The 14,936-nt window shown below is 59.5% G+C and overlaps 1 protein-coding gene across 1 annotated transcript in view; it reads left to right on the forward strand.

Moving 5' to 3' along the window:
* Window positions 1-1,493: 1,493 nt before the first annotated feature.
* LOC138066512 (otoferlin-like) overlaps window positions 1,494-14,936 on the forward strand; it is a 120,740-nt gene continuing 107,297 nt past the window's right edge. The window contains 2 exon segments of the mRNA XM_068936380.1: window positions 1,494-1,527; window positions 1,679-1,736. Coding sequence (XP_068792481.1) covers window positions 1,494-1,527; window positions 1,679-1,736 — 92 coding nt within the window.

Consider the following 14,936-nt stretch of genomic DNA (forward strand, 5'->3'; position numbering starts at 1 on the left):
TCTTGGAGGGGCAAGGGGGAAAGGATTCCCCACATTTTCACCTTTTGGGGGGGGAGGGTGGCACATTTCCTTTCTGATTTGCAACACTTTCTTTTTTTTTTTTTTTCTCCCTGTCTTTTGGCAGATGGAGGGTGGTGGTTGCCCATATTTGAGCAGCTTGTGTGCAGGTTTTTAAAATGTATTTCCTGAGGAAGTTTTTTACAGCCTTGAAACTCTCCAGGTTTTTTTCCAGCAGGTTTTTTTTTTGTCTTTTTCTTCTTCCTCCCCCACAAGCAATCACCCATAGGGGTCATTTATTTACTTACACACTGTGGGTTTTATTTATTTACCCATGGGAAGGAGGCTGGGTTGGGGTTTGGCTGTTCTTTGTTTTTCAGCAGCTCCCCCTTTCCCCTCACCCCCCCCCCGGCATTTCTTTGGGGCGTTCCTGATTAATTTTCACTCGGGGGTTACGGAGTCAGGCGCAGGGGCAGGGGGTGGGATGCCCTCTCCCCCCGAGCAGCTGGTTGTGGCTCCATTACTCCTTTTCTCCGGAGCCCGTTTTCTCTGGGCATTTCCTCACTCCCTGCTGGCCCGGGGAAGCTTCTAGAAGGTGCCGGAGCAACAGCTGCGGTAGGAGCCTCCTGATTGGTGGGTGTGGGAGTGTTAGCTGTGTCCTGATTGGCGGGTTGTGGATGGCAGCGTGGGGCGGGGAGTGAAGCCTTGTCTGTCCCTGCTGAGGGGATCTGGGGGTTGTGGGGGGTGCGGGGGGGATCTGGGGGTTGTGGGCGCTGGGGGTGTTTTGGGGGCAGAGAGGCGGGAGGCAGGGCAAGGGGAGGCCTTGGCTGCAGAGGTCTGCCCCTGCGGCAGGTGCTGGGATGGGGAGGGCACTAGTGTGTGCCTGTGGCCTGGGCAGGTGCCGCAGGAGCGGGGGGAGGCGCAGGCCGGGGCAGAGCAGGATGCAGCCCAGAGGCAGAGAGGTGGGCATGGCCGTGCTGAGCTGCCGAGGCCAAGAGAGGATTGTGGTGGGGGGGTGCTGAGAAGAGGGCAACAGCAACATGTGCACTGCACAGGCAGAGCCGGCTCCGTTGTGCTGACAACCAGGCGGTGTTGGTGAGCGATGAAGGCCATGAGCTGCTGGACTGCCTCCCAAAAGTTGCACACACAGAGTGGCCGGCGCACGTGAGACATCGCCAGTGCATCGTGCAGAAGCCTCCAGAGGCCCAGAGGGCAAACTGGGCATGAGGTGCAAGCTGCCTCGGCCCTCAGGTGCCCAACGGGACAGGGCCTGCGAGATTGCTGGTGGGGCGCTGCTGGCGCATCGGAGGCTCAAAGGCATCATCTTGGGCTGCTGCAGAAGGGCAGGTGAGAGGCAAGTGGGGGTGGAGTAGGCGCAGAGGCGGCAAGAGGTGGAGAGCAAGGGCTGGCCTGAGAAGAAGCAAGGGGCTGCTGCTCATGCAAAAGAGCCAGCAGCACACTCGTGCTGCACTAGTGCGAGAGCTCTGCCGAGGACAATGAGGCAGAGAGAGAGGAAGGAGGAGGCTGGAGGTGAGCAACCACATGCAAGAGTGAGTGCGGCACTGTGCAGCTGGTCGCAGCAAGAAATCGCCGCCGCTGCCGGCACCCACATGCCTCTGGCGCAGGCAAGGCTTGGCAGAGGAGCTGCCCTCGCTCACTCTGTGTGTGCCTCTTCTTGCAGCAGCCTGTGTGGTGCACAAGGAAGCGGAGGAGGAGTGTGGAGCAAGGCAGGAGGCAGGGTAGGCAGAGGCCTTGGCTGCAGGGCATCAGGCTGTGCGAGAGACCGTGATGCGGGGGGCTCCCTGAATGTGTGCCTGTGAGCCTTGCAGCTGCGGCGTGGCCCTGGGGAGACTGAGGGCAGGATGGAGCCCAGAGGCAGAGAGGTGCTCATGGCGTGGCTGAGGTGCAGAGGCCAAGGAGGGGATGGGTGTTGGGAGTGCTGAAGAGCAGGCAATGGCTTAGGGAGGGCCAGGGTAAATGGAAAGGCTGCCGCAGAGCTGCCCGAAAGGCTGCCTGGTGCTGAGACACAGCCCAGGCGCCCGGTGCAGGTGTGTCTGCAGGGCCCCTCTGTGCGGCAAGGCTGGGTGCCTTTGGGGCCTGCCTGGTGCAGGGGTGCCTGCTCAGGGGCAAAAGGGAGCCCTGAGGGAGGGTTGTCACCTGCTTTCTGCCTCCCAGGTGGAGCAAAGAGACATTGGGCAGCATGCGAGTGCCCCCATGCTGCCTATGGAAGATGCCCAGGTAGTGCTGGCTCTTGCCTGGCCAACAGCAGCCCCTGGCAGTGGCTCTGGTGGCTCTCAGCTAGGCAGGAGTGCTGAGGCAGAGGTGTGGTGGCATGCCACTCAGAGGGGAAGGCAGAGCTGTGACTGTGTCGCTGCGTGTGCTGCCAAGGGGCTGTGGGCAAGAGGAGCGGCCACAAGCCTTGTGCCTTGTTGTGACCCAGGTGAGCTGCAGCTCCAAGCATCTGCGGAGTTCTCCAGAGGCGGAGACAGGAACAATCGGGAAGCTGCATGAGCCATGGCATACGCAGTGGTGGAGGGCGTGCGGGCTGCCTGCTGGGGGGTGAGTAGCCCCATTTCAAGAGGCTGCAGCTGAGGCTTTCAAGGAGCCAGCGACACAGTCTCTGCACTCCCAACACAACACCCAGATCCCCTCAGGACGCCGATAAGCCCAGCACCCCGAAAACAACGCCCAGAACCCCTCAGCACCCCCAACACACCGCCCAGATCTCCCCGGAACAAGGCCCAGATCCCCTCCGCACCCCCACTAAAAAAAGACCCAGCACCCGAAATACAAGCCCAGATCCCCTCTCCACCTCCATGACAGCTCCAGATCGCTGCTGCAAGCCGAGCACAAGGCCCAACACCCCCAACACAATGCCCAGATCTCCTCTGCACCACGGAAAAAAGGCCCAGCACGTCGAAAATAAGGACAGATTCCCTCAGCACCCCCACTACAAGCCCAGCACCTCCAAAACAAGGCCAGATCCCCTCAGCAACCCCTACCACAAGCCCTGCACCCCCAACGCAATGCCCCGATCCCCTCAGAAACCCCAAAACAAGGCCCAACAGCTCCAACACAACGCCCAGCTCCACTCTGCACTTCCACAAAAAGCCCAGCAGCCTGCATGACAAGCCAAGCACCTCGAAAACAAGCACCCCCAACACAATGCCCCGATCCCCTCAGCACCCCCACAACAGGGCCCAGATCCCCTCAGCAAACCCATTCCAAGACCAGCTCCCCCGACACAAAGCCCAGATCCCCTCAGAACCCTGACCACAAGCCCAGCACCCCCAACACAATGCCCAGATTTCCTCTGCACCACGGAAAAAAGGCCCAGCACCTCGAAAACATGGCCAGATCCCTTCAGCACCCCCACTACAAGCCCCGCACCTCCAAAACAACGCCCTGATCACCTCAGCACCCCACCACACGCCCTGCACCCCCAACGCAATGCCCAGATCCCCTCAGCAACCCCATAACAAGGCCCAGATCCCCTCAGCAAACCCATTACAAGACCAGCTCCCCTGACACAAGGCCCACATCCCCTCTGCACCCCCACAAAAAGCCCAGATCCCCTGCAAAACAAGCCCAGCACCTCGAAAACAAGCCCCATATTCCCTCAGCAGCCCCACAACAATGCCCAGATCCTCTCTGCACCCCAAAAACAAGGCCAGCACCCCCAAAACAAGGCCAGCACCTTGAAAACAAGCCCCAGATCCCCTCAGGACCCCCACAAAAAGGCCCAGATCCGGTCAGCACCACCGACACATAGCCCAGATCCCCTAGGCACTCCCACACGCCCAACAAACCAAAAACACAGCCTAAATCACCTCAGCATCCCCACCACAAGCCCAGCACTCCAAAAACAACGCGCAGCACCCCCAAAACAACGCTCGGATCCCCTCTGCACCCCCACCACAAGCCCAGCACCCCCAACACAATGCCCCAGATCCCCTCTGCACCCCCAACGCAATGCCCAGATCCCCTCAGCACCCCTACCACAAGCCCAGCACCCCCAATACAATGCCCCGATCCCCTCAGCACCCCCACCAGAAGCCCCGCACCTCCAACACAATGCCCCAGATCCCCTCAGAACCCCAAAACAAGGCCCACATCCCCTCAGCAAACCCATTACAAGACCAGCTCCCCCGACACAAGGCCCACATCCCCTCAGCACCCCCAAAACAAGGCCCAGCAACTCCAACACAACGCCCAGCTCCCCTCTGCACTTCCACAAAAAGCCCAGCAGCCTGCATGACAAGCCCAGCACCTCAAAACAAGCCCCATATTCCCTCAGCACCCCCACAAGAAGGTCCAGATCCCCTCAGCACCCCCATGACAAGCCCAGATCCCCTCTGCACTCCCACAAGCCCAACACAACAAACACACAGCCCAGATCCCCTCTGCACCCCCATAACAGGCCCAACACCTCCAATACAAGCCCCAGATCCCCTCCGCACTGGCACAACACGCCCAGCACCCCTAACACAAGCCCAGATCCCCTCAGCACCACTATGACAAGTCCAGCACCCCCAACACAATGCCCAGATCCCCTCTGCACCCCCACAACAAAGCCCAGCACTTCAAAAACAATGCCGAGATCCCCTCAGCACCCCTAAAACAAAGCCCAGCAACTCCAACACAACGCCCAGCTCCCCTCTGCACTTCCACAAAAAACCCAGCAGCCTGCATGACAAGCCCAGCACCTCAAAACAAGCCCCATATTCCCTCAGCACCCCCACAAGAAGGTCCGGATCCCCTCAGCACCCCCATGACAAGCCCAGATCCCCTCTGCACTCCCACAAGCCCAACACAACAAACACACAGCCCAGATCCCCTCTGCACACCCATAACAGGCCCAACACCTCCAATACAAGCCCCAGATCCCCTCCGCACTCGCACAACATGCCCAGCACCCCTAACACAAGCCCAGATCCCCTCAGCACCACTATGACAAGTCCAGCACCTCAAAAACAATGCCCAGATCCCCTCTGCACCCCCACAACAAAGCCCAACACAACAAACACACAGCCCAGATCCCCTCAGCACCCCCACAACAAGCCCAGCACCCCCAACACAACGCCCAGATCCCGTTCAGTACCCTCATGACAAGACCAGCACCCCCAACACAACACCCAGCTCCACTGAGCAGCCCGAAAACAAGCCTAGCACCCCCAACACAACACCCAGATCCCCCAAAACTAGGCCCAGCACCTCCAACACAATGCCCAGCTCCCCTCTGCACCCCCAAAACAAGCCCAGCCCCCGCAACACAAGCCCAACACCTCAAAAACAAGCCCAGATCCCCTCAACACTCCCACAAGCTCAACACAACAAACACACAGCCCAGATCCCCTCTGCACCCCCATAACAGGCCCAACACCTCCAATACAAGCCCCAGATCCCCTCCGCACCCCCACCACAAGCCCAGCACCCCCAACACAATGCCCAGATCTCCTCTACACCACGGAAAAAAAGGCCCCGCACCTCGAAAACATGGCCAGATCCCCTCAGCACCCCCACTACAAGCCCCGCACCTCCAAAACAATGCCCCGGATCACCTCAGCAGCCCCACCACAACGCCCAGATTCCCTCTGCACCCCCAACACAATGCCCCGATCCCCTCAGCACCCCTAACACAAGCCCTGCACCCCCAACACAATGCCCCAGATCCACTCAGAACCCCAAAACAAGGCCCATATCCCCTCAGCAAACCCATTACAAGACCAGCTCCCCCGACACAAGGCCCACATCCCCTCAGCACCCCCAAAACAAGGCCCAGCAACTCCAACACATCGCCCAGCTCCCCTCTGCACTTCCACAAAAAGCCCAGCAGCCTGCCTGACAAGCCCAGCACCTCAAAACAAGCCCCATATTCCCTCAGCACCCCCACAAGAAGGTCCAAATCCCCTCAGCACCCCCATGACAAGCCCAGATGCCCTCTGCACTCCCACAAGCCCAACACAACAAACACACAGCCCAGATCCCCTCAGCACCCCCACAACAAGCCCAGCACCCCCAACACAACGCCCAGATCCCGTTCAGTACCCTCATGACAAGACCAGCACCCCCAACACAACACCCAGCTCCACTGAGCAGCCCGAAAACAAGCCTCGCACCCCCAACACAACACCCAGATCCCCCAAAACTAGGCCCAGCACCTCCAACACAATGCCCAGCTCCCCTCTGCACCCCCAAAACAAGCCCAGCCCCCGCAACACAAGCCCAACACCTCAAAAACAAGCCCAGATCCCCTCAACACTCCCACAAGCTCAACACAACAAACACACAGCCCAGATCCCCTCTGCACCCCCATAACAGGCCCAACACCTCCAATACAAGCCCCAGATCCCCTCAGCACCCCCACCACAAGCCCAGCACCCCCAACAGAAGGCCCAGATCTCCTCTACACCACGGAAAAAAAGGCCCCGCACCTCGAAAACATGGCCAGATCCCCTCAGCACCCCCACTACAAGCCCCGCACCTCCAAAACAATGCCCCGGATCACCTCAGCAGCCCCACCACAACGCCCAGATCCCCTCTGCACCCCCAACGCAATGGCCAGATCCCCCCAGCACCCCTACCCCAAGCCCAGCACCCCCAACACAATGCCCCGATCCCCTCAGCACCCCTACCACAAGCCCTGCACCCCCAACACAATGCCCCAGATCCCCTCAGAACCCCAAAACAAGGCCCAGATCCCCTCAGCAAACCCATTACAAGACCAGCTCCCCCGACACAAGGCCCACATCCCCTCAGCACCCCCAAAACAAGGCCCAGCAACTCCAACACAACGCCCACCTCCCCTCTGCACTTCCACAAAAAGCCCAGCAGCCTGCATGACAAGCCCAGCACCTCAAAACAAGCCCCATATTCCCTCAGCACCCCCACAAGAAGGTCCAAATCCCCTCAGCACCCCCATGACAAGCCCAGATCCCCTCTGCACTCCCACAAGCCCAAAACAACAAATAATGCCCAGATCCCCTCTGCACACCCATAACAGGCCCAACACCTCCAATACAAGTCCCAGATCCCCTCCGCACTCGCACAACATGCCCAGCACCCCTAACACAAGCCCAGATCCCCTCAGCACCACTATGACAAGTCCAGCACCCCCAACACAATGCCCAGATCCCCTCGGCACCCCCACAACAAAGCCCAGCACTTCAAAAACAATGCCCAGATCCCCTCAGCACCCCTAAAACAAAGCCCAGCAACTCCAACACATCGCCCAGCTCCCCTCTGCACTTCCACAAAAAGCCCAGCAGCCTGCATGACAAGCCCAGCACCTCAAAACAAGCCGCATATTCCCTCAGCACCCCCACAAGAAGGTCCGGATCCCCTCAGCACCCCCATGACAAGCCCAGATGCCCTCTGCACTCCCACAAGCCCAACACAACAAACACACAGCCCAGATCCCCTCTGCACCCCCATAACAGGCCCAACACCTCCAATACAAGCCCCAGATCCCCTCCGCACTGGCACAACATGCCCAGCACCCCCAACACAAGCCCAGATCCCCTCAGCACCACTATGACAAGTCCAGCACCTCAAAAACAATGCCCAGATCCCCTCAGCACCCCCACCACAAGCCCAGCACCCCCAACACAACGCCCAGATCCCTTCAGTACCCTCATGACAAGACTAGCACCCCCAACACAACACCCAGCTCCACTGAGCAGCCCGAAAACAAGCCTAGCACCCCCAACACAACACCCAGATCCCCCAAAACTAGGCCCAGCACCTCCAACACAATGCCCAGCTCCCCTCTGCACCCCCAAAACAAGCCCAGCCCCCGCAACACAAGCCCAACACCTCAAAAACAAGCCCCTGATCCCCTCAACACTCCCACAAGCTCTACACAACAAACACACAGCCCAATCCCCTCTGCACACCCATAACAGGCCCAACACCTCCAATACAAGCCCCAGATCCCCTCCGCACTCGCACAACATGCCCAGCACCCCCAACACAATGCCCAGATCCGCTCAGCACCACTATGACAAGTCCAGGACCCCCAACACAAGGCCCTGATCCCCTCGGCACCCCCACAACAAAGCCCAGCACCCCAAACACAAAGCCCAGATCCCCTCAGCATCCCCACCACAAGCCCAGCAGTCCAAAAACAACACGCAGCACCCCCAACACAATGCCCCGATCCCCTCAGCACCCCCAACACAATGCCCAGATCCCCTCAGCACCCCCACCACAAGGCCCTGATCCCCTCTGCACTCCCAAAACACATCCAGCACCTCGAAAACAAGCCGCTGATCCCCTCAGTACCCCCAATACAAGGCCCCGTTCTCCTGAGCACCCCCACCACAACGCCCAGATCCCCTCTGCACCCCCACCACAAGCCCAGCACCCCCAACACAATGCCCAGATTTCCTCTGCACCACGGAAAAAAAGGCCCAGCACCTCGAAAACATGGCCAGATCCCCTCAGCACCCCCACTACAAGCCCCGCACCTCCAAAACAATGCCCCGATCACCTCAGAAGCCCCACCACAAGCCCTGCACCCCCAACACAATGCCCCGATCCCCTCAGCAACCCCAAAACAAGGCCCAGATCCCCTCAGCAAACCCATTACAAGACCAGCTCCCCTGACACAAGGCCCACATCCCCTCAGCACCCCCAAAACAAGGCCCAGCAACTCCAACACAACGCCCAGCTCCCCTCTGCACTTCCACAAAAAGCCCAGCAGCCTGCATGACAAGCCCAGCACCTCAAAACAAGCCCCATATTCCCTCAGCACCCCCACAAGAAGGTCCAGATCCCCTCAGCACCCCCATGACAAGCCCAGATGCCCTCTGCACTCCCACAAGCCCAACACAACAAACACACAGCCCAGATCCCCTCTGCACCCCCATAACAGGCCCAACACCTCCAATACAAGCCCCAGATCCCCTCCGCACTGGCACAACACGCCCAGCACCCCTAACACAAGCCCAGATCCCCTCAGCACCACTATGACAAGTCCAGCACCTCAAAAACAATGCCCAGATCCCCTCTGCACCCCCACAACAAAGCCCAACACAACAAACACACAGCCCAGATCCCCTCAGCACCCCCACAACAAGCCCAGCACCCCCAACACAACGCCCAGATCCCTTCAGTACCCTCATGACAAGACCAGCACCCCCAACACAACACCCAGCTCCACTGAGCAGCCCGAAAACAAGCCTAGCACCCCCAACACAACACCCAGATCCCCCAAAACTAGGCCCAGCACCTCCAACACAATGCCCAGCTCCCCTCTGCACCCCCAAAACAAGCCCAGCCCCCGCAACACAAGCCCAACACCTCAAAAACAAGCCCAGATCCCCTCAACACTCCCACAAGCTCAACACAACAAACACACAGCCCAGATCCCCTCTGCACCCCCATAACAGCCCCAACACCTCCAATACAAGCCCCAGATCCCCTCAGCACCCCCACCACAAGCCCAGCACCCCCACCACAAGGCCCAGATCTCCTCTACACCACGGAAAAAAAGGCCCCGCACCTCGAAAACATGGCCAGATCCCCTCAGCACCCCCACTACAAGCCCCGCACCTCCAAAACAATGCCCCGGATCACCTCAGCAGCCCCACCACAACGCCCAGATCCCCTCTGCACCCCCAACACAATGGCCAGATCCCCCCAGCACCCCCACCACAAGCCCAGCACCCCCAACACAACGCCCAGATCCCTTCAGTACCCTCATGACAAGACTAGCACCCCCAACACAACACCCAGCTCCACTGAGCAGCCCGAAAACAAGCCTAGCACCCCCAACACAACACCCAGATCCCCCAAAACTAGGCCCAGCACCTCCAACACAATGCCCAGCTCCCCTCTGCACCCCCAAAACAAGCCCAGCACCCGCAACACAAGCCCAACACCTCAAAAACAAGCCCCTGATCCCCTCAACACTCCCACAAGCTCAACACAACAAACACACAGCCCAATCCCCTCTGCACACCCATAACAGGCCCAACACCTCCAATACAAGCCCCAGATCCCCTCCGCACTCGCACAACACGCCCAGCACCCCCAACACAATGCCCAGATCCGCTCAGCACCACTATGACAAGTCCAGCACCCCCAACACAAGGCCCTGATCCCCTCGGCACCCCCACAACAAAGCCCAGCACCCCAAACACAAAGCCCAGATCCCCTCAGCATCCCCACCACAAGCCCAGCAGTCCAAAAACAACACCCAGCACCCCCAACACAATGCCCCGATCCCCTCAGCACCCCCAACACAATGCCCAGATCCCCTCAGCACCCCCACCACAAGGCCCTGATCCCCTCTGCACTCCCAAAACACATCCAGCACCTCGAAAACAAGCCGCTGATCCCCTCACTACCCCCAATACAAGGCCCCGTTCTCCTGAGCACCCCCACCACAACGCCCAGATCCCCTCTGCACCCCCACCACAAGCCCAGCACCCCCAACACAATGCCCAGATTTCCTCTGCACCACGGAAAAAAAGGCCCAGCACCTCGAAAACATGGCCAGATCCCCTCAGCACCCCCACTACAAGCCCCGCACCTCCAAAACAATGCCCCGATCACCTCAGCAGCTGCACCACAAGCCCTGCACCCCCAACGCAATGCCCAGATCCCCTCAGCACCCCTACCACAAGCCCTGCACCCCCAACACAATGCCCCGATCCCCTCAGCAACCCCAAAACAAGGCCCACATCCCCTCAGCAAACCCATTACAAGACCAGCTCCCCCGACACAAGGCCCACATCCCCTCAGCACCCCCAAAACAAGGCCCAGCAACTCCAACACAACGCCCAGCTCCCCTCTGCACTTCCACAAAAAGCCCAGCAGCCTGCATGACAAGCCCAGCACCTCAAAACAAGCCGCATATTCCCTCAGCACCCCCACAAGAAGGTCCGGATCCCCTCAGCACCCCCATGACAAGCCCAGATGCCCTCTGCACTCCCACAAGCCCAACACAACAAACACACAGCCCAGATCCCCTCTGCACACCCATAACAGGCCCAACACCTCCAATACAAGCCCCAGATCCCCTCCGCACTGGCACAACACGCCCAGCACCCCTAACACAAGCCCAGATCCCCTCAGCACCACTATGACAAGTCCAGCACCTCAAAAACAATGCCCAGATCCCCTCTGCACCCCCACAACAAAGCCCAACACAACAAACACACAGCCCAGATCCCCTCAGCACCCCCACCACAAGCCCAGCACCCCCAACACAACGCCCAGATCCCGTTCAGTACCCTCATGACAAGACCAGCACCCCCAACACAACACCCAGCTCCACTGAGCAGCCCGAAAACAAGCCTAGCACCCCCAACACAACACCCAGATCCCCCAAAACTAGGCCCAGCACCTCCAACACAACGCCCAGCTCCCCTCTGCACCCCCAAAACAAGCCCAGCCCCCGCAACACAAGCCCAACACCTCAAAAACAAGCCCAGATCCCCTCAACACTCCCACAAGCTCAACACAACAAACACACAGCCCAGATCCCCTCTGCACCCCCATAACAGGCCCAACACCTCCAATACAAGCCCCAGATCCCCTCAGCACCCCCACCACAAGCCCAGCACCCCCAACACAATGCCCAGATCTCCTCTACACCACGGAAAAAAAGGCCCCGCACCTCGAAAACATGGCCAGATCCCCTCAGCACCCCCACTACAAGCCCCGCACCTCCAAAACAATGCCCCGGATCACCTCAGCAGCCCCACCACAACGCCCAGATCCCCTCTGCACCCCCAACGCAATGGCCAGATCCCCCCAGCACCCCTACCCCAAGCCCAGCACCCCCAACACAATGCCCCGATCCCCTCAGCACCCCTACCACAAGCCCTGCACCCCCAACACAATGCCCCAGATCCCCTCAGAACCCCAAAACAAGGCCCAGATCCCCTCAGCAAACCCATTACAAGACCAGCTCCCCCGACACAAGGCCCACATCCCCTCAGCACCCCCAAAACAAGGCCCAGCAACTCCAACACAACGCCCACCTCCCCTCTGCACTTCCACAAAAAGCCCAGCAGCCTGCATGACAAGCCCAGCACCTCAAAACAAGCCCCATATTCCCTCAGCACCCCCACAAGAAGGTCCGGATCCCCTCAGCACCCCCATGACAAGCCCAGATCCCCTCTGCACTCCCACAAGCCCAACATAACAAACACACAGCCCAGATCCCCTCTGCACCCCCATAACAGGCCCAACACCTCCAGTACAAGCCCCAGATCCCCTCCGCACTGGCACAACACGCCCAGCACCCCTAACACAAGCCCAGATCCCCTCAGCACCACTATGACAAGTCCAGCACCTCAAAAACAATGCCCAGATCCCCTCGGCACCCCCACAACAAAGCCCAACACAACAAACACAACGCCCAGATCCCCTCAGCACCCCCACCACAAGCCCAGCACCCCCAACACAACGCCCAGATCCCTTCAGTACCCTCATGACAAGACTAGCACCCCCAACACAACACCCAGCTCCACTGAGCAGCCCGAAAACAAGCCTAGCACCCCCAACACAACACCCAGATCCCCCAAAACTAGGCCCAGCACCTCCAACACAATGCCCAGCTCCCCTCTGCACCCCCCAAAAAAGCCCAGCCCCCGCAACACAAGCCCAACACCTCAAAAACAAGCCCCTGATCCCCTCAACACTCCCACAAGCTCAACACAACAAACACACAGCCCAATCCCCTCTGCACACCCATAACAGGCCCAACACCTCCAATACAAGCCCCAGATCCCCTCCGCACTCGCACAACACGCCCAGCACCCCCAACACAATGCCCAGATCCGCTCAGCACCACTATGACAAGTCCAGCACCCCCAACACAAGGCCCTGATCCCCTCTGCACCCCCACAACAAAGCCCAGCACCCCAAACACAAAGCCCAGATCCCCTCAGCATCCCCGCCACAAGCCCAGCTCCCCCAAAACAACACCCAGCACCCCCAATACAATGCCCCGATCCCCTCAGCACCCCCAACACAATGCCCAGATCCCCTCAGCACCCCCACCACAAGGCCCTGATCCCCTCTGCACTCCCAAAACACATCCAGCACCTCGAAAACAAGCCGCTGATCCCCTCACTACCCCCAATACAAGGCCCCGTTCTCCTGAGCACCCCCACCACAACGCCCAGATCCCCTCTGCACCCCCACCACAAGCCCAGCACCCCCAACACAATGCCCAGATTTCCTCTGCACCACGAAAAAAAAGGCCCAGCACCTCGAAAACATGGCCAGATCCCCTCAGCACCCCCACTACAAGCCCCGCACCTCCAAAACAATGCCCCGATCACCTCAGCAGCCCCACCACAAGCCCTGCACCCCCAACGCAATGCCCAGATCCCCTCAGCACCCCTACCACAAGCCCTGCACCCCCAACACAATGCCCCGATCCCCTCAGCAACCCCAAAACAAGGCCCACATCCCCTCAGCAAACCCATTACAAGACCAGCTCCCCCGACACAAGGCCCACATCCCCTCAGCACCCCCAAAACAAGGCCCAGCAACTCCAACACAACGCCCAGCTCCCCTCTGCACTTCCACAAAAAGCCCAGCAGCCTGCATGACAAGCCCAGCACCTCAAAACAAGCCCCATATTCCCTCAGCACCCCCACAAGAAGGTCCAGATCCCCTCAGCACCCCCATTACAAGCCCAGATCCCCTCTGCACTCCCACAAGCCCAACACAACAAACACACAGCCCAGATCCCCTCTGCACACCCATAACAGGCCCAACACCTCCAATACAAGCCCCAGATCCCCTCCGCACTGGCACAACACGCCCAGCACCCCTAACACAAGCCCAGATCCCCTCAGCACCACTATGACAAGTCCAGCACCTCAAAAACAATGCCCAGATCCCCTCAGCACCCCCACCACAAGCCCAGCACCCCCAACACAACACCCAGCTCCACTGAGCAGCCCGAAAACAAGCCTAGCACCCCCAACACAACACCCAGATCCCCCAAAACTAGGCCCAGCACCTCCAACACAATGCCCAGCTCCCCTCTGCACCCCCAAAACAAGCCCAGCCCCCGCAACACAAGCCCAACACCTCAAAAACAAGCCCAGATCCCCTCAACACTCCCACAAGCTCAACACAACAAACACACAGCCCAGATCCCCTCTGCACCCCCATAACAGGCCCAACACCTCCAATACAAGCCCCAGATCCCCTCAGCACCCCCACCACAAGCCCAGCACCCCCAACACAATGCCCAGATCTCCTCTACACCACGGAAAAAAAGGCCCCGCACCTCGAAAACATGGCCAGATCCCCTCAGCACCCCCACTACAAGCCCCGCACCTCCAAAACAATGCCCCGGATCACCTCAGCAGCCCCACCACAACGCCCAGATCCCCTCTGCACCCCCAACGCAATGGCCAGATCCCCCCAGCACCCCTACCCCAAGCCCAGCACCCCCAACACAATGCCCCGATCCCCTCAGCACCCCTACCACAAGCCCTGCACCCCCAACACAATGCCCCAGATCCCCTCAGAACCCCAAAACAAGGCCCAGATCCCCTCAGCAAACCCATTACAAGACCAGCTCCCCCGACACAAGGCCCACATCCCCTCAGCACCCCCAAAACAAGGCCCAGCAACTCCAACACAACGCCCACCTCCCCTCTGCACTTCCACAAAAAGCCCAGCAGCCTGCATGACAAGCCCAGCACCTCAAAACAAGCCCCATATTCCCTCAGCACCCCCACAAGAAGGTCCGGATCCCCTCAGCACCCCCATGACAAGCCCAGATCCCCTCTGCACTCCCACAAGCCCAACATAACAAACACACAGCCCAGATCCCCTCTGCACCCCCATAACAGGCCCAACACCTCCAGTACAAGCCCCAGATCCCCTCCGCACTGGCACAACACGCCCAGCACCCCTAACACAAGCCCAGATCCCCTCAGCACCACTATGACAAGTCC

The sequence above is a fragment of the Struthio camelus genome, chromosome 3 (assembly GCF_040807025.1).
Source record: "Struthio camelus isolate bStrCam1 chromosome 3, bStrCam1.hap1, whole genome shotgun sequence".
Taxonomy (NCBI): domain Eukaryota; kingdom Metazoa; phylum Chordata; class Aves; order Struthioniformes; family Struthionidae; genus Struthio; species Struthio camelus.